The sequence below is a fragment of the Rhipicephalus microplus genome, chromosome 8, assembly GCF_043290135.1.
Source record: "Rhipicephalus microplus isolate Deutch F79 chromosome 8, USDA_Rmic, whole genome shotgun sequence".
Lineage (NCBI taxonomy): Eukaryota > Metazoa > Arthropoda > Arachnida > Ixodida > Ixodidae > Rhipicephalus > Rhipicephalus microplus.
This window is the reverse complement of record NC_134707.1, coordinates 114,244,564-114,267,361: the sequence shown is the minus strand read 5'-3', so window position 1 is coordinate 114,267,361 and position 22,798 is coordinate 114,244,564. Positions and strand designations below refer to the sequence as shown.

General features: G+C 46.0%; 1 protein-coding gene across 1 annotated transcript; it reads right to left on the bottom strand.

Moving 5' to 3' along the window:
* Window positions 1–8,236: 8,236 nt before the first annotated feature.
* LOC142768358 (uncharacterized) lies at window positions 8,237–22,777 on the bottom strand. Its single transcript, XM_075870327.1, has 4 exons — window positions 22,745–22,777; window positions 21,082–21,259; window positions 9,293–9,587; window positions 8,237–8,714 (listed from the first exon to the last, which is right to left on the bottom strand). The coding sequence occupies exons 1-4, from the start codon at window positions 22,775–22,777 to the stop codon at window positions 8,453–8,455; spliced, it is 768 nt and encodes a 255-aa protein (XP_075726442.1). The 3' UTR covers window positions 8,237–8,452.
* Window positions 22,778–22,798: the final 21 nt, after the last annotated feature.

The following is a 22,798-nucleotide window of genomic DNA, read 5'->3' as shown; positions in this document are numbered from 1 at the left end:
TGACGACGTACGCGACGGAATTGTGACATTATTCATGTCTTGACCAGCTCACCCTCCTATGCTAATTTTGGTTCACGCCAAGTTAATGTGCATGGTGACCACGAGAGCATCCAAACGTAAGTGGCTAGATAGATGCGCTCAAAGTCGCCGAAGTTCGCTAAGAAATGCTTCGCATTTAATGAACAGCTGGAGTTTCGTGTCTGACCGCAAGGACGGGAGACGCTGGAAGAGAATATGGGGAGGGATAGTAAAAGAGGAAAAGAAAAAAATCACAGCATATCCAAGTTGTGAATGATGATGACTGGTGCGAAGTGTCGTATGTTTGCCTGCCTGTGCGTTCGTCCATGCATCCGTTCGTCCACCTGACAGTCCGCGCGTCTGTCTATCCATCCATCCGTCTGCTGTCACTCTGTCGGATAGTGTGGGTTACGCCTAACGCAGGACAAGGTTAGGTTAAGCCGAGCGTCGCTCCTAAAAAGAGTGAGCCCTGCAACTGTCTGCATCAAAGTGCTACACTTATGCAGTGGTTCATAAGGGAATGGGATGAGTGGAATTAAAAGAGATGGGTAAAGTAGCAAAGATTGAGAAGAAAGTAAAAGATTGGGAGATGGTTAGAGAACTTCGCGAACGGGGCCCCGATCGGCAAGCGGTCATCGCGGTGAGGTCATCGCGAGCGGGACAACCGTCAGCCTCGAATTCCGCTGAGTGTCTCCTGGAGAGAAAAACGTATTCATTCTTCGTATTTTCATATGGTCTTTAGGCGCCCTTAGAGACAAACGTCGACGAACTGTCAGGATAATTATTCGAACTGAATTTGGTCAGTTTATTGAAAGGAGAAATGGTTCTTGAGTAAACAGGCGTGACCGCTGTGGCACGTGCATCTTTCTACGCTGGCTCTGCCAAACACTTCGGCGGTGCATCAAACACTAACAACCGAATAAGTGCTTTAAAGTACATATGCGCCGACGGTGGAAAGCCGTTATGAGAAGCCTACAATTTTTTTTAACGCAAACGAAGTCCATCAACTCGAGTATTGAAAATCGACTTAGCCCAACATTCTTAGATAACATCATGCTTATGCCTTGTCAAAGCGAATCGCTAGTGCCCCTAAGTGTGAATACGTTATTTTCTTTTTTCAGGCGTGTGAACCGAAGCAGTTTTACCTGAATTTAGACTTCGGGCTTGCCGCCTACGACGTGGACTACGACCAGGCCGCGCCATGCAGGCGACTCGGTTCTGCACTGCTGGGTACAAGTTACACCCGGGTGACGAATATGCGGGTACTGGTGAAATTCTTGAAGGATAGCTACGATAATCCTTTCAAAAACCTAATGTACCATCTGCTGTTCGATTCCTTTGACCATTTATTTCGGTTGAGGAAGAGTGACCATTGCGCCATGTACCACAATTTATGCATGGCAAGAACAAACTACGTAACTGTCTTTGTCTCGTGGTGTGTATTTATATAGGCCATTGCCTCATGTATTCGAATGAGCGAAAAGTTAACCCAAACACCTTTCTCAGCTGTCCAAGCAACGCGTAAGAGTGACGTTTTATTTTCAGTGGCAGCGATCTAAAAAAAGGATGGTTTCAGGTAGCTTGAGATTCACGTTATAAATGCGAATAATTTCTTGTTGAACTCAAAGCACTGCGCGTTTATATCCGGCCGTCCGTTCACCCGTCCATCCGTCCGTCCGCCCGTCCGTCCGTCCGCCCGTTCGCCAGTCCGTCCGTCCGTCCGCCTGTCTGTCTGCCTGTCTGTCCGTTCGTTCGTCCGTCCGTCGGTCTCTCGGTCGGTCTGTCTGTCCGTCCGTCTGTCTGTCCATCTCTTGGTCTGTCTGTCTGTCCGTCCGTCTGTCCATCTCTCCATCTGTCCATCTGTCTCTCTGTCTGCCTGTCCGTCTCTCGGTCTGTCTGTCTGTCTGTCTGTCTGTCTGTCTGTCTGTCTGTCTGTCTGTCTGTCTGTCTGTCTGTCTGTCTGTCTGTCTGTCTGTCTGTCCGTCCGTCTCTCTTGTCTGTCCGTTCGTCTCTCGGTCTGTCTGTCTGCCTGTCTGTCTGTCTGTCTGTGTAAGTAGCCACCTACGTCTTGGTTTTCTCGTGATCGCCTACTTTATACGGTGTTGAATGGAAGAGTTAGACGGTTTGTAAAAGATTTCTGACTCCCCAGGTGGTTCAAGCTTCTGGAGTTCTTGATTACGGCGTCTCTCATAATCACGCGCTGGTTTTGGGACGTTCAACCCCACATATCAATCATAATACACCTGACTGGTCGTGACACAAACACCTTGGAAATTACGCGGAATAGTTTGCCACGCTCTTTCAAAACTCCAGGCATGCGTCACATACAAACCTGTGGCCGTGGTATGCGGGTATGCGCCACAGGATATTGATTTTTCATACTTGACACAGGGTGAAAGAGCCGATGACGAAGGCTGAGAAGAGGCTAGACGCACACAAGGTATCACTTACAGTAGCTTTACTTTGAAAGAAGCAAACACATATACCGCTTAACCCGTCACACATGACGTATACACTGCCGGCAGAAAACTTCACTTATGAGGCAGCATTGCTCTTTCCTCAAAAGGAGAATTCGCGGTTTGGAGAAGCATGTGTCCTATCAATCAACTACGCCTCAATGATCTCGCGCGTTGAATCATTACTGCTTCTACTCACAACTGAACAATGATCGCAAACAGGATCACACGCGTTCATAACACTTCAAGATCTACAGTGTGCATATAAACTCCCCTCCCCCTCCCTCATCTCTGACACGTTGTTACGACGCTCCAGGACAAATTTTTTTAGCTACTAAGAGGCTTTTCTTTCTGAGAAATCCTTACGTATTTCCTGGCGGTGACGTGCCGCAGGCGGGTGGTTGCTTATTTTCCTTTTCTTGACGTTTTCGCCAGTTTGCGGGTCTCCGCACAACTCATTCGCAATACTTGTGTCCTGTGCTTCGAGCTCTTCAGGAATTCACCCTCGTGCTACTAATTTCTGGCATCCGGGCTAGCTCAACTGCTAGAACAACTGCTCCTGATAAGTGTTCTTCCAGGGTTTGATCCCCGGACCGGGACAAATTTCGCGCCAACTAAAATGCTTTTATTTGTGAGAAATTCTTACGTGTTACCATGCGGTGTCGTGCCACAATCGGGTTATGATCCAGTTTCTCTTTCTTAAAACTTTTGTGAATGGGAGTCCGAGTGAGTTCAGTTGAAGACGATTTCAGGGAGTCCCGAGTTCAATTTAATACGGTCGAGGAAAATATTGGAAATTTTGAGCACGTCTGATGGAGTTTCATGAATTATTCTTGCTTTTGTTTCGTAGCCCCATTTTTTATTATCGCTTGATATTCATTTCTTTGTAGGCTGCTAATGTGGTAAATCCTTATGTGCTGACTTTGTTTTGATCTACATGTGTCATGTAGATTTCCAATATACCTTGTGTTTTTTTAGCTTATACGACAGTCATAAAGTATTACATCATGCCAGCTTTTTGTTGCCTTCTGTTTTTGTTCATTTCTTGCTTTGATTTTTTTATTTAGCTCCTTCAGCTTTTTTGTAAATTTTATACGTACATTTTTTCATGTTGCCCACGACACTTAAGATACATATTAGGAAATCATATAAGTATTAGGAAATCTCCCCCGTCAGTTAACTATGGGACCTCCAAATGTAATACTTCACAAACCATGTCATATTGTATCCTAAGAAGCTGAATAAAATTGATTGAATCGATGAACTGATTAAGTGAAAACGAAAGAGAGTGCTCTAATAAATATTGGGGGGTATTCTAAGTGAGCTCCGCCTTCAATTGCCGACCTATGGTCACATGGTCACCTATCAGCATTACTATCAGGCTTATATCGGCTAAAGTTTCTGCTCAAGTCTGTTCACATATACCTCATTTTATTAGTGCTCATCCGCCGACTCAACGTTTATTGATAAGACGCATGACTTAGGGGGAGAAGGGAGACTTGATTTGCCCCTGCAAACTTCTTCACGGAACGGTCTTCACAGATATATCTCAAGTGAGTGGCATATTTCATAAAAACTTCCCTCTTTATTTGTAAAACTTGTATTTGAAGGTAAGAAACCAGGAGGCACATCGTAGAGCATCAATTACGTCGCTTATGGATTGTTGTTAAAGCGTATTGTGAAGTCCACTCAACTGTTTGGCCAACTGACAATTTCAGTCTTTCGATATGGTATAAGCACTGTTTTTATCGACTCATATTTATTTCAATATTAATTAAATTGTTTTAAAAAATAATTTGCATTCTTGTTTTAGTGACGAAGCTCCTCACGCCACTCGTTCCGTTCGTCGTAGTAGCCAGTTTTTGAGGAATAAAAATTGCGTTGCAAATGAATAAAAGCGGCGTCACAGCATATCCACGGAGTGAATGATGACGAGTGGGGCGAAACGTTCGTCAGTCCGTCCGTGCTTCCGAGCGTCACTTCGCTCACTGCCGCGGCCACGATCCCGAAAGGAGCGCGTGGCTCACACACGAAGTAACAATTGTGACAGCTATTTGTGTTCGTCTTGTGTTCTTGTTCGTTCCCTTCGTGCGTCTCCTTTTCTCTTTGAGCAGCGCTATTCAAATGTCGAGCTGTGACAGCTAGCCCGTGCCTCGTCCTGCGTATGCTCATTTCGTGTGTGTTTTCTGCTTGAGGTGCGTGCTGCAACTTTATGCCAGTCTTCTCATGACAATCGATTTTGTTCCCGTAGCATTCATTTCTTCGCCTTGGGGCGAAAAAATTCAGAATGAATGCTCATCTGCCTCAGCGAAGGAATGTATCACTTTTCTGTTATACTAAATGCTGTACAAAGGTACCCGGCACGTTTTCTTTAGGCACTCTCGTTTTGGTTTTCTGCTTGTGTAAAGCCTATACTTGACTGTTTGTAAATAACCGTTATTTTTTTTCTTCAGATGAGAATACAACGCTGGGTTGAAGCTGTACTCAGTTGACACTGTACATAAATGAAACGCCGGCGACATATTCCTAATTATATAATTATTACGTGCAGAACGCGTTGTATAGCCTTAAGCGTTGTTAAAAGTGAAGACCATACTTAGCACTCCAGTTATGAAAAAGCTGTAGCTTTGGTGTCATTCCCCAGACGTGACTGTTGTCAGTCAGTTAGTTGTTGGGTTCTAACCTCCGAAAACTACGATAGAGTTACGAGAGACGCCTTAGTGCGGGGCATCATAATGTCGACCACCTGGGGTTTCTTACTCGATTAAAAGGTGTAATAGTCTGACGGATTGTTAGCAGCGCTTTTATGATTGTCGATACATTGTTTATGGGTCAGAGCTCTGGAACTTTCCATTGAAAGACAAAAATAATTCTAGCGAAGGGTCTGATGATACATTCTAATGATACATTTGGTTAGTATATTATCAGTGATGTTCCGTTCTACGCCAAAAATTCCCATTCAAAAATACTGAAACTTTGCTGTTTCGGACAATTTTCCCTCCATACGATGAGAAATTTCACAGCATATTTCCCTGCACCAGAGTAGTAATGGTCGACCCCTCTACACACATACTATATTTACATGCGCGTCTGACGTACCGGCGACTTGAAGTCACGACTAGCACCTACACTAAAGCACAACAAGAGCAAGTCTTTCTTAATCCCTCCACGTAAAAATCAGAAACAAGTTTAAATGGCTACGTTTCCGTGATATACGCGGCAGAACCAGTTACAGCAGACGAAGGCGCACTGTGACCGTTATCATCAGCTATCAAAGGTGAATATACACTTTCCAGAAATTGCGTGATAGATCATGAAGATTGATTTCCTTTTTCACTTTGGCTCAAAATGACAGCCGAAAATGTCCCGAAAAAGAGAAAAAATCCAGTACAGAACATCATCGTATATTATTGGACACGATGACTTCTGGAGTATCTTTCATCCGTATACAGATTATCTTGAATCATATCAAGATAAAATTTAAATATATATTTGCCTAGCCCTCTAATCTGTGGCTAAGTTTATGAAGCAACTTGTAAAGCGCTATTCTCTATACAGGTCTGGGTGACTTTAGCCAACGTGCGCAAGCAATTACACTGGGTGATCACGTCTGCCGAAATCGGCAGCGCTATCTGCGGTGGCAGTGGGTGAAGGTTCAAGCTTGGAGCCACTTCCTCATCATCTTGCGGGAACGCGCCCGAGATTGAGGGAATGTCGTACGAGAAGGAATAAACCTACGTAGTTGCTTGTGCTTTGACGGCGCCCCTCTAAGTAGACGCCTGCACTCTAACGTCTTCTTCCTGTTGTCCTTTAGGCGTCTTGATGATGATATTAACACACGCAAAACTACATATAAAGTAGGCTTGTGTTTATCGAGGGCTCGCGCCAATTAGGAGCCTTGCATCTCATGGTTCCGCCCATTGTGATTGGTCATTTTAACTCGCTAGTAGTGCCTTTGTTTTAATGACGCTGTTTTGAAGCGGTGTATTGTGTTACGACAAAATACTCTTTTTCCCAACAGAAAGCCATTTCCGTTTTGCCCTCTCATATGCAACTTCGCTATGTTTTGGTGCACCTTGCACTTTTTTTAGGTTGTGCTGTTGCTTTCGGTAAGAAATATTATACCTTGCCGTGCCATTCTTTTTTTTTCTCACCAGTGATTTTGCCAACAAGACGGAATGATTGGCGATTGCAAAGGGAGATGGTGACAAGTAACTGTGGGTTAACGCTTGGAGGACATTTTCAAGGGGGGCAATCGGTTATCGAGATCACAGGTACCGCCGGTGCCAGTAAGGGGGTTCGGGCGGGTTTCTGTGACGCCGCGCGGCACTTGGTGTTAACTGCTGAACATTGCATTGCGCTGAAGCAGTGTGTGTTCGGCATGTCGGGTAATGTGACACGCATTGCGCAAAAGCGTGACATTTGAGGTCGCAGTTGAGGGTGTAGCAACCAGCAACGACTCTATTCGCACATTCGAGCATTAATTTTAGCTAGGCCTACATATCACCGAGAAGTTACGTAGCTTGCGTTCGGCATTCCTATTATGATCCTATTTTACCATTTCATGAATTTGTAGCGACCATCCTATTTCTAACTGTAAGCGTTACTGCCCTCGTTGTCCTGAAACTTTAAACACGTGTCTAAATTAGTAGACCTCTGTATTCTCCAAATGTGTGTCTTAACAGCGAAACCCCCTAGTCAAGCCATAAAGGTGAGCAAAGTATTATCATCACCACAAACGGGCTTGTGCCACAGACATTGTATGAATTCCTCTGATCGCCGCACCGGCATGGCGTGTAATAACCCTGTAGCGGGAGGCCTGGAGAGACGTGTGGGATCTCGTCACTTTATTTTCCAGAACCAAAGCAGAGCAGTGACAGCTGCCTACGTCCTAGCCACCAGGCGTGAGGACTCGTTGTAATCTGACTACCTCGAGGCTCGCGCATCACGAGACTCGTGGCGCTCTTCTTCGTTTGAGCGGCAGCTGGAAAAGTCTTGTGCGACGCTACATCACCTCTCCACCCCCCACCCCAAAGCACATTGTGCGATGTGAAACGTGTGTATGAAATAAAGAGAGGGATAGATGAAATGTACATGAATGACAATTCCTAGGGTGTCTGATAGAAGTTCGAGTCATTATTATGAAAGGGCACAGGGTCGTCACGACTGTTCCTGTGGTCGGCACTGCGAGAAACGCCATGGCCGAGCAAGAAAGCATCGTAGCGTTGATGTCATAAAACAGGCAGGTCCCACAAAGATATGTTGGGTGCGTTCGAAAGCACACCAGGTGGTGCGAGTGGACGCAGCATTCAACTGTGTCCTTTCATGGTGTTGTGTGTGAGTGATATGTGGCCAGATGATGCTACTAAAGCCAACCGTCGACGAATAACTGGAGTGATTAGGCTTTCCGAATGTGCGTATCACTGATCCGTGGCTTCCGAGCTCCTTTTCAATGCGACGCATTTCTTGGCACACTTCGACCGTATCGTTCTCTCTATCTACCTAGCCGTCCAAGACATTTAGCTCTCCTGGCCGTCTTGATGATGCGATCTGTACCAAAATTAGTACGGCTTAACATGACTGCATGACAAGCTAAGTGACAAGTCAGACAAGTTGAAAAAAGTCAAAAAGTTGAAAAAGTCTTACAAGTTGAAAGCTGTCGACACTTTGTGGTGGGACATTTCCAGCAGCTCCAGTACCTTAGTTGAGAGGACACCAGAAACAGGTGGGTGCCAACGTCTTGAAATAACTCCAAAATTGAGTCAATGGTAGTTAGCCAAATTTATTCGAATTCCACCTCATATGAGAGATGTCACCAAGTTCCGGCCGAAAGCGCACTTAAGCGAGCATGGGCTCGGCGCGGATATTTTGTTCAAAATATTTTATTAAAATAAAACCGTAAAGTTAATACGTGTCAGATAGGCCACCTGTACGAAAACAATTTACGAGCAAAATTATGGCGGCGTTTAGAAGTTGCTTTAGAACTGAGATATCTGCCGCTTGAAGACGAGTGTGAGCACCTCTCGGAATGACGGGTAGACGACGATGTCCTTGAGGCGCTCCAGGGGCCACCGGCTTCTGGTGACCATGAGCTGGAGGAACCATTCGTCCATGCGGTCCATTTTTAGCTGGCACTGGATGGTGTCCACGCCCGACCACTCCGTCAGGATGACCGTGAAGATGTCCTCGTAGCGACGAATAATGGTGAAGAACTCTTCATCCCCTTGTTCGATGTAAATCCTGCGACGCGTTGCCCGGGAAGAGCATCAAAATTGTTGCCCTCCTTGAACTGTCCCTGGTTCTACAGCTTCGCATTTATAATCGATAAGCACATCCGTGCTCGCGACCTCTTTTCAAGGCAATCCTCTATTTCTGCACTGATATGTTATTTGGTCAGCAGCAAACTCTGTGAAACAGCTTAAATATGAAGATGAGGACATGCACATGCGGTGCTGTCAATGAGCACATCGCCCCTGTAAACTTTCAAAGGCCAAAGTCTAAATTAGTTTTAACCTGAAAGTTTCGCACATGAAACAGAGAAAGCTTTCCTGACTGGGTTAGGCCCACGGTGATCAATCAAGAGATTTCCATGACGCTCAAGATTTGCGCCAAAGCTAAGTTCGTCAAGCCGAATGCATTCACGCGTTGCGTTCATTATAACCAAGATGCAACTCGCGGAGCAGACGAGAACCTTTCATCATGCGTGCTTCACCAACTACGGTAATACGGCTCAGGTTAAATTCAATCTGCCTGACCGTGATACTTGTTAATGACACGATCTATCATAATCAAGCCGTATTGGCTCAGAATAGGCATACCTCACTATCTGGGTGGAAACGGTTCCTTCAGGAACCTGGCGCAGGTAGGCGAGGTTCCCAGACATGGAGAGGCGGTTAAGCGTGATGACCGAGCCTGTAGCGTGATGACCGAGCCTGATTAAGCGTGATGACCGAGCGCCAGATGACCGAGCCTGTAGCGACGTCTGCACTCCTTCGAGATCACCTCTCCGTCGCTGCCCCCCTCGAAAATCTTCAGGCACCAAGCGCAGGCAAAACGCAGGCACAGATTGACCAGCTTGTGCGGCTGCATGTCTCGAGAGAGTGAACGGGACACCTGCACCATTCGGCGCACGCGATCATTTTTGGAATTCTACTCGAGCCTACATACTTCATGAGCCCATATCAATGCGCGGTATACATCTTATGTATGCAGCATTGTCACTTTGTCAGCAAGAAAAGAGCTGGTGACGCGCTGTGGCAAGCATCTACTTCTATATTATATGTAAAAAATCAATGCTTTTTTGGCAAGTGCTAGGCATACGATAAGCAACATTGCAAAACAAGGTTTCGGGTAGCCAGCCCCATATATGTCGATCTCGAGAAAATTGCGTGCTAGAAGACGCTTTCTTCACTATACACTCGGCTAATGCCTTTTATAATTGTCACATCATAATTGCGTCTTTCATAATCATATGGTGGTTTTGGGACGTTAAACCCCACATATCAATCAATCATCAATCAATGCCTTTTATAATTTACCAAAACGAGTACATCGGCAGAATTCAGGTATCCGCCAAATAAACCATTCAGTGCAACGCACACTGATTGAATAGCGCTCTATAGAAGTGACCACTAACGGCACTGGCTGCGACTATTCGATCAGCAGACGAGCAGCTGAGCGTCCACTTATGGCTGTAAAGGTTCTCTTGGAGGCTTCACTGGACGGTGAATGTTCTGGGATATCTGGTGGGCTAGGGCCACAAATGCATTCTTTGATTATGATGTACAGGGTGGAGGTCTGTGCCTACCAACGGGTTCAGGTAGATGTGCAGAGGGCTGGGTAGATGGTTCGATATTTGTACGGGTATGGGGACCAGTGTTTCAGTTTGGAGTGCTTTGTGAAGTTTCGGGTGCGGGGTTGCTTTGGTTTACCATTCTAGCTTTCAGTGGTGCGCGATGTTACGAAAGGGGAGGAATGCAAGTCCTTAAGCTTAGGCGCACAACTTCCAACGTTCAGCGTCTGAGTGTTCGAGCTTGTCTGGACGGCTTCGTTACCCGGATTGCCTAGTAAGAGAGAGATTGCATGAAGTGCACAATATTTGGATGCGAAGCCGCTTAGGGTCAAGCTCTCTAATGTTGAAGCAATACTGTGCACCGTGACAACCTTGGCTACGCATACATGTCCATTACCCTCTCCCTAAATTTCTACGCCGTTTTTATGCTTTATCACTTCGCAACGCCGACGCAGGGAGCGTCTGCTAGCGAGTTTCTTTCAGTGCAAAAAAATGGCAGCATATCCACGGAGTGAACGATGGAGAGTGGGGCGGAGCGTTCTTCCGTCCATTCGTTCCTGCTTCCATCCATGCGTGCGTCCGTCTGTGTAAACGTCCATGCGTCCATCCGCTCATCCGTGCGTGCGTGTCTGTTCGTGCGTGTCCGTCTCTGCGTCCGTCCCTGCATTCGTCCATGCATCTGCCCCTGCATTCATCCATGCATCTGTCTGTGTGTCTGTTCGTCCATCTATTCAACACTCCAAGTACCATCATCTCGCATCTTTTTATCATATATTCGATGGATGCATGGATGGATAGATAGATATGGCTGTACCCTTTAGATCGGGCTGGGGATAGCACCACCAAGCCGTTGTACCTAGTGAACCAAAAACTGGGTATTTTTTTCCGTTAAATAGTGAGGCTGAGAATTCGTACTTTGCAGTGAAGGGTTTATTTTCACTCGTGCCTTTACTTTAGCCACCAATCAGATAACCTCCTTTTAGTAATTCTACCCGCTTAAAGTCTATTTTGCCCTCGCTGTCGCTAAACCCCGGTGCTTTGAAAAACTCGGCGCCATCATCCTGAACTATAGGGTGAATCCCTTTACAGAACAGTATCCAGTGTTCGGCAGTTTCTTCTTCCTCTCCACACGCACTGCATACCGTGTCTACCCCTTCGTATTTACCAGTCCAACCTGCTCTTTTCTAAGTATTTACCAGTCAATTTCCTGGTTCGCTTCCTCCATTTTGTATCAACATTCTTCATGTACAAGTAGCTGAATACCTTCCTAGCCCTATGCTCCTCCCCCATTTCTCTCAATCGTTGCTCAAATTTTATCTTGCTGCTAGCTTCCCTGCCCTCAAATGATGTCCATCCCATATCACCTTGCACTCCCGGATTCGGTGTATTCCCGTGAGCTCCTAACGCAAGCCTACCTAATCCACGTTGCTTAATTTCTAATCTTGCTTGAACTTCTGATCTCATGCACAAGACCGCATTGCCGAACGTCAGCCCAGGAACCATGACCCCTTTCCATATTCCTCTCACAACATCATACCTATTGTAATTTCACAGTGCCCTATTTATCATGACTGCTGCATTCCTGTTACCTTTAGTCGTCACGTATATTTCGGGTTCCCTCAGATACTTGGCCCCATTGCTTATCCATACGCCCAGATATTTGTATTTATCGGTTATCTCTAGCGTGACCTCCTGTATTCTAAGCTCACTACCTTCATTGTCATTAAAAATCATGACTGCTGATTTTTCCTTACTGAATCTGAAATCTAACCTATCTCCCTCATTACCGCAGATGTCAACCAATCTCTGCGAATTTTCCTTGTTATCGGCCATTAGCACTATATCATCTGCATACATCAATGCTGGTAGTTCCTGTTCAATGTAATTTCCTTGTTTGACGAAGGAGAGGTTGAAGCCCAGTCCACTTTCCTCTAATTTGGCCTCTAATGCTTGTAGGTACATCATGAATATTAAGGGTGACAGGGTACACCCCTGCCTAAGCCCCCGTTTTACCTCCGCAGGCTTGGATACCTGTTTTTTCCACTTTATAACTACCTTGTTACCTTTGTAGATATCCTTTAAAAGTTTAGTTACTACATTTTTTCACACGTAGTGTGTCCAGTATTCCCCACAATTCCTCTTGAACCATGCAATCGTACGCTCCCTTGATATTCAAAAATGCTAGCCACAGGGACCTGTGTTCCTATTCTGCTCTTTCGATGCACTGCGTCAGTGAGAACAGATTGTCTTCCAACCTACTGTGTTTCCGAAACCCATTCTGCAGTTCCCCCTGCACCCCCTCATCCTCTATCCATACCTGCAGTCCTTCCTTTAAAATCTGCATCGCCAGCCTGTCGACCACTGATGTCACTGTTATAGGACGGTAGTTGTTTATATCAGCTTTGTCCGCCTTTTTTTATAGATCATGCTCATCCTGCTAAGCTTCCATACATCGGGAACTTCACTAACGATTAATATTTTGCTCACTGCCTCTATCAAAGCCTGCTTAGACTTCGGGCCTAATGTCTTTATCAGCATCATTGGAATGCCATCTGGGCCTGTTGAATTACTACTAGGAACCTTTTTCTCAGTCCTTTTCCATTCTCGTTGTGAAATTGGAGCCATTGCGCAACTTGATTCATCCTTGTCTATTGTGGTGCATAAAACACTTCCCTGTTGAAATTTTTTTGTCACCCTTGTTCTTATATATTATATAGCTTCGTCCCCTTCTAGCCTAGCACCTTGAGCTGTAGATCTAAACTTCTCATCTTGGCCGGTCTCATTTCTTGGGAGTTTATATGGTTCCGAAATTTTGCAGCTGCCTTTCTATCTTTTTATGTACTTCTGCCAGCCACTGCGCTCCCTTTCTTCTAATATTTTCATTGATCAGAAGGGATGCATCTCTTCTACAGCCTAGAAAGATTTCCCTTTTTTTTTTCAACATCATCTGTCGGTTCACCCCGCTGCTTAGCATGTCTGTGTTCCCTAGAGACTTCCCGACGTTTTGCTATGGCTCTCTTAACTTCCTCATTCCACCAACTTTTGGGTTCGTGTCTTCTTTTCCGGGGGGACTCGTCACGTGTATGTCCACACTGTTTTATTATCCTCAGAGATTACTTTCTCAATTCGTTTAGTAGCTATTTCAATTTGCCTTTCTGAATAAAAATTTTCAAGTAGTTGCTCATCTTGTCTTCTTCCCACTTTCACTGCTCTTTTAAAACTTAGCTTGATACATTTGGGATCACTACCCAGACATCTGCAGCCACCTTCATCTATGTGCATTCCCCTGATCTTATCATACATCCTATGTGACATCAGTGCATAATCTATCGTCGACTGCAGCCTTCCTACCTCTCATGTTATTTGCCCTTCACACTTCTCGGTACTGTTGCAAATGATCAAATCAAGCCTTTCACACATAATCATGATCATTTTGCCTGTGGGGTCGGTATATTAATCCATATCTTCTATGTACGCATTCATATCTCCTAGTGTAATTACCTCGCACTCTCCTCCTAACTCCTGAATGTCCTTTGATATACACTCTGCCATTGCCTGGTTTTCCTCTCTGGCCTTTGTTCCCGTCCACAAGTACACGAAACCAAGGAGTGTAATTTGCCCTGCCACTTTCCCTTTTAGCCATAATTGTTCCTTGCACTCCTGCTTGATCCTTTGCCAGTGTGTACTTTTATGAATGAATGCCCCAATACCACCCCCCTTTCTGCTGCCTTCTGTTCTATTACAATATTCCCACGCGTAGTCCGGATTGTTCGAAGGTTGTTCCATGTTCCTGAGATGTGTTTGTACAAAACCGTATACCGTCGGCCTCTCCTCCTTTAGCAGTTCTTCCATCTCTTCCCACTTCAGCCGGTTACTACCACCCTGCATGTTAATATACCCCGTCTGAATTGGCTCGGCGCTCATGGCTACGTCTATTTATGCCCCGGACTCTACCTATCTTAGACATTGGTGCCACTTTGGAATCGTATCTGTCCATAACACCTGTCGAAGAGTCTCCCTGGTTGTTTTCCTCGTTACTAGCTATCTTGCACCCCGAAGGGCTCGCTTGCCCCCCAAAAAAGCTACCGCGCGTCCTCCAAGTCGCCAACCCACCTCATGACCTAGCCGCCCATCGAAGTGAATTTTGTCTCGTTGAAAACCACCCCACCTATGCACCTCTTTGTTTATTTTCCCCACCTAAAGTCTTTCTCTCGACTCATCCGCCAGATCTCTTGGTTTGCGTTGACAACCGCTCTTTGCAGATTGCTATCACGCACCGGTACCTCCGGTATCGTGCGTATCACTACCTGTACCTGAGGAGAAGTGGCGCGCATGTCATCGACGCCTTTCGACAGTGTGGTTGCTAGTCCTGTTGTGTCTTCATTTGAGAAATCGTTTAAACAACCTGGAATTATCACGAGGTTTTGTCTATCAGCTGTAGTTTTAAGTTTTGCGCTCGCTTGCTTCATGACTGCTTCCAGCTTGCGTCCTGGGAACGCCCTTACTGCAACCCTCTTGTCACCTCTCACCCTCTCTTTGATGGCTTCTGTGCATCGATTTAAATTCAAGTCCCCGGCGATTATTACATGCTGTGACTTTTCAGCTGGAGTGTCCTGCACCTGGGGGATACTTGCACCTGTGACGACGGCTGCTTTGTCCCCTCCCAGCCCCACCACTACTTCGCTGAAGCTGGGCCTTGTGACAATTGAACCGGCTGAACCCGTTTTTTCCAAGCTTGCTTGCTCTTCTTTCTCCACCGTTCTGGTTGCCGGTTCTCTGCTGTTCTCTCCGTAGGCCGCTTCTTTGTTCAGCATCGCTAGTGCTTTGTCGGCGGACTTCAGTCTTCCTCCCATTGCCCTCGTTTTCTCTTGCTCTGTCGGCAACGCAGTCTCAAGCTCGGTGATTGTCGTCAGCAATTCAATCTGGGCAACCATCATTTTCTCCATTTTTCTTTCGACCTCGCATTGCCTACACTTCGCGTCAGCCTCTTCTCTATCCGCTCCTACATATGGGTCCCCTTTCAAATCTACCCCGCATCCTGAACACTTTACAGTCTTTGTAACCATGTCTTTCTGACAACAATTTTCCCTGTCTTTTCTCACTCGATAATTACCAAACTCGAGCCCTGCCCTACGAAAAAGAGAAAGTCTAAGCTCTACTACAAATATTTGCGTGTTCAATGTACGTGCACCTCCCCCACTGGGTGGCAAAAAAGAAAACAACAAAAAACTAAAAATCAAACGCACACACACGCACAAACTAATAAATACTTTTGTGACCGACCCCCGAAAAACCTGTACAATAAAATAAGTGCTACAAAGATTTTAACTGCTATTTTATAATTAAAATACAAGCTCAAGACATGCAAAACCACTTATCTACGCAGTCGATCAGGAGCGCTAAAAAAACACGTCCATCCACCGTGACAGTCCGAACCAAGCTCGCCATGTAGAAACACCGCCACTTCTCATGTAGAAGCACCGCCATCCAGCGGACATTCCAAGGTCTAAACAAGAGGTGGCACACGCACACTTTCTTACGGCTTGCGCATCGGGTCTACTTCCCAGCTTTAACCACATCGAGTTGATGGTATATGCTACTTCACTGTATTCATGGCACTGCGGCCCAACGCTCGCCAAACCTTTCTAAAACCAAGGAGGTTACGCCCAGAGAGTATAATGTAGCAACCTTTTCGTGTCAGATAGTGCTCAATGTACATGCCAATGGCTGCTAATGGGGATCGCAGCATGTGTCTTAACTGAAAGCCGAACGCACCTGTCTCTCATTCCCCCTCAGCAGCCATTGGCATGTACATTGAGCACTATCTTTTATTGTTCAACAACGCACAGAAGAAATCTCTCACTGGCACCACCTTGGAGGTCAAAATGTAATACTTGTTACACGCTACTACAACGGCTACAAGGGACGAACGGGTGTCGCTATATGGAGCTGACCAGCATAACATATGGTGTTATGCTGGTCAGCTGCTATTGTGGGTCGTTTAGTAGTGCGAGGAGAAATTTCTGGCTTGGTTGTCATAGTTTCTTGCCTCTTTTGTTTGCTTGCGGGTATCTCTAGTCAGGGTTTCTGGCGTTAAAATCTCCCGATATGAGAAGTCGTGCACCTTGAGATAGTGAGGTGCTTTTGCAGAAAAACAGCCGGAAGTCTTCAGCTCTGGCCCAGGGCATGCAGTATACGCCGAGGACAAAAGTGACTCAAGGGAGAACTTTCGCGGAAGAATCTTCTCGACCATGTGTGCAATGTACGGTATTTCTAAAAATCATGCTGCTTTGCCATGCGGCCCATGTCGGCGAGCGTGCCCGTACTTGCGGCTGATTTATCCTGCCGGTGAACTGTTCAATAACGTTGTCACGGAGGCGCGACTTAGCCACTACTTCTTGTTGTGCGCTGACGTCTGCATTCCATAAGTTATTCGGTAATTGCCCTTTCGGTACGAGTAGCCGCAGATGAATGGTCCCTGCCGTTCCACTGCAACATAGTCAAGTGACTGCTGGCCACGACGCATCAGTGCGAGTGTTGCATGATGACGTCATAGGTGTGCTGTGCGGGGCTGAAAGGTGAGAGGACGCTCGCTTGCGTACATCGGCTGTTGCAATAGCCATGACTTTTGATTACTGTAAATCTAGCGTATGTGGCAGTTGGAGTTATGTCTAAATCGGCTGCGTTGTTTGTGGTGATTTGCAAGGTTGGGAGTGGTGTCTCAATGTTCTTTGTGTGTGAATATGCGATTGCCAAGGCTTCCGTTAGGGACACGCGATGTCTACGACTGTGGCATCGCCTAACGTACCAAGGGCTTCAGCCAAAGATGCGTTGACCGTCTGAATGGTTCTCGCCGTCGTGTCCTTTTCGGTTTGCAGTGTTCCCGCTGAAGTCATACATTTACGTTTGGCTGCTGTCGTGCGTTGTACCAGTGCAGTTTGTTGGTGCAAGTTCTGGCTGGCTTTGACAGTTTGTTTTGTAGCGGCATTCTAACGTGAGCTTGTTGCATCGCCATGTGGTACGTTCACGCATAGGTTGTTTGGGTAAGGTTTTTTACGTGCGGATCTCGCGTTGACTCGCACGGTGTGACAAGGGGGGAGATGATGGAACTGGTGACGGTGAGCGTCAGTGGCACTCTGGTGGGGCTCACTGAAGTTTTCGATCAGTTGGCATGCTAAGTGCGACTTGATGATCGGAATTTTTCCCTGGATGCATGGTGGTAGCGCAGTGCGAATGCAGTTTGCGACACAAGAATGCCTAACGCACAGTGCCTTGGGTGGGAAGTTGCGTGGTGCAGGTGGTATCGTGACCTTTACCGGCTGTTCATATTGTTGTTTTTTGATATTCTGAGAGTGGAGTAGTGGTGCTCATCCAAGTAAAGTAGGCCATCGTTATTCCAGCCTGGCTGCTTTGCTAGTGCCTGCGTAGAACTGTTGTTTGTGTGTATTTTGCCTGGCATTTGTGGGTGACCGCATTTTTTTATTTGCAAAGCGATGCTCATTTTGAGCTGTTCGTCGTCTGATCATCATGTGTCCTATTTGACAGACGACACAGAGCGCTTGAAATATTGGTCGTGTTCTTTGTGGCGTCGGCTCGTAGTCCTATTCGCAACACGGGCGGCATATAGGTTGAGCGCATACATCGTAGCGGTGCCCAGCCTTTCGGCAGTGAAGCATCCTTTTACCCTAACATATCAGACGCATACTCGGACGAGGCCGCAAAGTTGTGGGAACCTGTAGGTGGTTCTTAAGCGCGTGACTAGAAAACTTTTTGTAGTCACTAGGCGTGTATCGTCTACTATTTTGTAGTCGGGGCTGCTATCTAGATGATCGGTTAGCCTCTCTTTGGTCGTCTTGAAAGGAGTGGGCGTAGAAATGGATGCGTTGAATTGCGTCGTCGTGTCGCAAGGCACGCATGTGTATCCACATTTGTAGGTCATATTCCAAGAGGGCGGACGTGATGCGTTTATATGCGATTGCGATCGGTTGTAATGAAGCTAACAAAGACAAAACACATTCCTTGGATTTCTGCATATTCGGTCACGCTTGACAAAACCAGGTAACGATGAGAGGTCACTTTTAGCAGGGATGTCTGCAGGTCACCGAACTACGCGCGCGTGATGTCCATGTGGCACGTCTTGGGGAGTTTCAAGTGTGCGACGGCAGTCTCGGGGAAGGGTTTCATTTTAACTCGGAAAGCAGCCTGGTAGTTGGCAAAACTTGCGGGCCTTGCTTACTTCCGTATCTTTCCTTTGGCCATTTCGTTCTACGACCTGTTCTAACAGCCTGTTCAAGATATGTTATGTATTGACGCGCTTTTCTAGTGAGCTCGGTTCATTGGAAGTGACAAGGAGTGGCCAACATCATTATTATCAAATTTTTATCGGTGCTAGAATTAATAGGTGGTCACGGCTCGTCCTTTATTCGACATTTTGTTGCCGTGAAAGAGGTGTGATGCAGCAGACTCTACGAATTCTCGATCGCATCTGAAGTTTTGTGTGAGGCGGAACTGTCCCCCATACTCTGATCGTTAAGAATGAGAGCCCGACAATGGACGAGTCGTTCGAAACTTTCGAGGCGGATACCAGGTTGACCCCGACTGAACCTCGTGACGTGGCTGGCCAGTGATTTACATGTTTCAAACACTGAACTGAATCATTGAAGACCCGTTTTGAAAAGCGGAGTCCAGTACGCGAGGCCATCACGCTAGCCATATCTAATATCTCGTGATTGTCGAATGACCCGTTTTAGCTTCCGAAACAAATTGATATAGAAATAGAGACACGGTGGAATTTAATCGCGTAGAAGCAGATATAGAAGAAGTCTATATTTATGACAATCGGATAACTTCCGCTAAGGTCACAGCGCGAAGTAACACCACATACACATTTAACGCATGGCAGGCTACTTTGCACTGAAAACGACAGTGTATTAAAAGGAAGTACTAGTGGAAATACTATCTTCGCCTATGTCAAGGCAATTAGGCCATAGTGTATTCAACAGTGATCTTGTTGCACAGAAACTAGACGAGCCTACTGCAGCTAAAATGAAGAAACATAGTGAAAGTAATCAAACTGACGTTTTCGCAATAAAGCACACGAAACGAATGATCAACAAAGAATTTTGACTTTTGAGATACCTCTTTGACGCCTTCAGAGCTAACGTCATCGTACCCCTAAAATTTGTTACAAGAGAGCATCAACAACTCAGGTGCTTGGGAGCAAAGAGACTACACCGATCTAACAGCGGGAAGCCGTTATACATTCATAAGGCCGTTCATCAGACAAAAAAGATGAGCATACACACTGAAGACGACGAAATTAATTTTAAGCAGTCTTCAATTCACTGCTTACATATGAACGGAGGAATCAAATACAGTAAATGAAGCAGGCGTAATGAAATAGACGAAAGGAAGGAAAGGAAAGGCAGTGAAGACACAGTAGCTTATCATTTGTATATCCCATAAATGTAGCTCTTCGACAACGACGAAGCCCGGCTAAGGCGGAAGTTAAAGGCGCACAAGGTAGATGTAGCCAAGTAGATAAACCCAAGTGAAATGTTTCCCTGGAAAGTCTGTATAAAATGTTTGTGGAAGTGCCTTCAATGTGGATTTTGATGCCTAGAAAGACTTGGTGACCATACTACAAAAGGACGAGCATGGCACAGTCTTCAGAAGCATCGATATACAATCAGGTGCAAGGGTATTATACCCGAATCACACTACCAGGACTGACTAGCACGAATACTTGAAATCCTTGTAGGTTAGTTTTCCTCAGTGTCATACACCACTGTTGGGGTGCGGAGGATTTTTATATGCGAAAACTTCTCTCTTTTCCGGGGCGATAGCGCAGGCGCACCCACACTGCGTTTGCGCCAACCCTCCCCCTTTCATCTGGTGAGCGCGAGGAGGTGAGAGGAAACATGGTGGAGGACGTAGCGTGAGCACCACCTACCCTTCGTTTCTCCTCTCCTGTTCCTCTCTCGGCTCTTTGGCTGTTTGCAAAGCTGAACGTAAACGGCAACGCCGGCATGTGAATTTCGAAGATGCGAGGCTGTGAAAGAGCACGTTCGCTGCGCTTCCGTCATTCTCTTTTTGTGTAACAGTGCGCGAAACGCCGAGAACAACGTCCACGTCGGCGCTAGTTGCAGCGCCCCCGCCACCACCGTGGAGCAGAGAAAGGACCGGGAAGCCGAACGTCCATGTCTGCGTCAGGAAGTGGTAATTGCAACACCTCGACACAAGGAACGTCTCATTGCTCACATAGGAGAAAAACTCGATCCAACCCCCCAATCCAACTTGGGAAAATGTTGCAGGACCACTGTATTGGCAGTACACGCTGCTCAGAGCATGCACTTCTGTGCATTCTTGCGCTAGGCATATCTCTCCAGCTGACGTGAAATCGCAGTCTAACGCTACTGAATGGCTTTTGCTTCGATCACTGAGCTGGCGCTAAGTTTGCCACGCATAGATTTATGCGCTGGTTGACAATTCAATAAGCTATATGGATAGTAGTCACGCATAAGGACTTTGTTTAACTTGACTCTGCACTTATACAGTCACCTCCATGTGATAACAATTTATTGAAACACAGTAGCCCAAATAGAAGTTGCCATATCTATCACTGCTCTAGTGGCACCACGGCCAACTCCAGATGATTGTTTTGTTGCGCCTTATCACGGCTCATCTCAAGACATGTGTGCACTTACTAATTTGGGAGCTCTTGAGATTCTAGTGGTACGACGGACCATGCGTTCGACCCATGTGGTAGATGCATGCATGTGTGTCACGATTCTATTCTGGTTTGTGGTTCCATACCTTGACGCAGGCCTCCCGCATGATGTTCCTGTAGATGACGACCTCCTGGGGCTCTTTCACGAAGAGGAACTCCAGATTGCAGTCTATCCAGTCGTACATCATCTTCAGCAGGTTGTTGAGGAGTCGAGCCTCGTCTTTCGGGTCCGCTGAACTCGGTCCATCGCCGCCGGCCAGCGTCCTATCAAGCAGAAGGGCGCCCAGTCGTTGCGTGAAGCAGTTGCGAGAAGGGGCCACGGCGTCGCATGCTGACTGGCTAGCATCCACTAGAATGCGCATTATCACATCAGGCACGACCCACGGAAAGCTCTGAATGCCTCCCTCTGACGCCTGCAGCTCGTACGTGACCTGCACAGTGTGTTTTTATTATCTCCAGGTGTCGCCGAATAGCCCGTGCTACTAAACAAGAAAAGTACAGAGAAAGTGGAGGATTGAAGAGATCCTCCAAGAATAAATAATGTCACTCAATTCAGCAGCGTTCCCACTAGTATAATTACTGCAGACACTTGTCGAAATTTTCTATGGAGCAACAATTTCTATTAAAGGATATTTTTCATCCCTTCCCAATAGCATGGGCTTCCCACCATACGTGAACGCATGAACACTTGAAATGTCAACAGTAATGACCTAATATGCATGCTTCGTTTTTTTGAATGCGAAGCATTTGTCAGAGAACTTCGGCGAGCATATCTATCCATCTATCCATCTATCCATCTATCTATCTATCTATCTAGCCACCTACAACTTTTAGCTCTCCTGGCCGTTTCGATAATGGTATCAATACCAAGAATGACATGGCATAATATGGCTGGATGAACACAATAACTGACTAGTCATAACATGAATGTCATGACATGTATGTCATGAATGTCATAATTTACATTTCATGGTCTTGCTGCTTCTATGACATTTTGCAAAAGTGGTACTGTATTGCGTGGCTGCATGGCGAACATAAGTTACAGACCTAACGTGAAAATCATGATATGCGTGTCATGATTTTCATGTTATGACTTGTCATGACTACACGCCATGCTCATGGTGCACTCGCAGACGTTTCGCTAGTTCCACATATACCAAGTTTGTATAAGGTGAATAGACTACGAAGGTAAATGACACATTTAAACATAGTAACCTTGATATGCGTGTCATGCAAAACATGACTACATGCTAATCTCATAGTACACTTGCGGCCATTTCACTAGCCCCACATATACCAAATTTGGTACCACATGACGTGAATCTACGACGAAGGTAAATTACATGTCCAAACATGATAATTATCACGTATGTGTGATGTAAAACATGACTAGATTCTACGCTCACAGCATGTTCACGGCCGTTTCGCTAGCTGCACATATAACCTCACGCGATACTAAATCTGTGCTCACGTGACGTGAATAGACGACGAAAGAAAATGACATATCTAAACATGACAATCCTGACATGGAAGTTATTCAAGACATAATTTACGTCGGCCTTGTAACTTTGTGCTCATTTGAAATTGACATATCAACCGTCCTCATTCGTGCTTCGCATATTACAGATTCCCACAGTACGGAGAATCTGCCAATTTTTTTCCCTAAAGCACCGGTATATATGTTAGCATAATTTCGGATCGCAAGCCCAATTTGAGCAACTTAAGATATTTCGCAATCACATAGCTGACCGTCACGGCTACGGTCAGCCATAGGTCAGCCATGGGTTATTTTATATTCACATT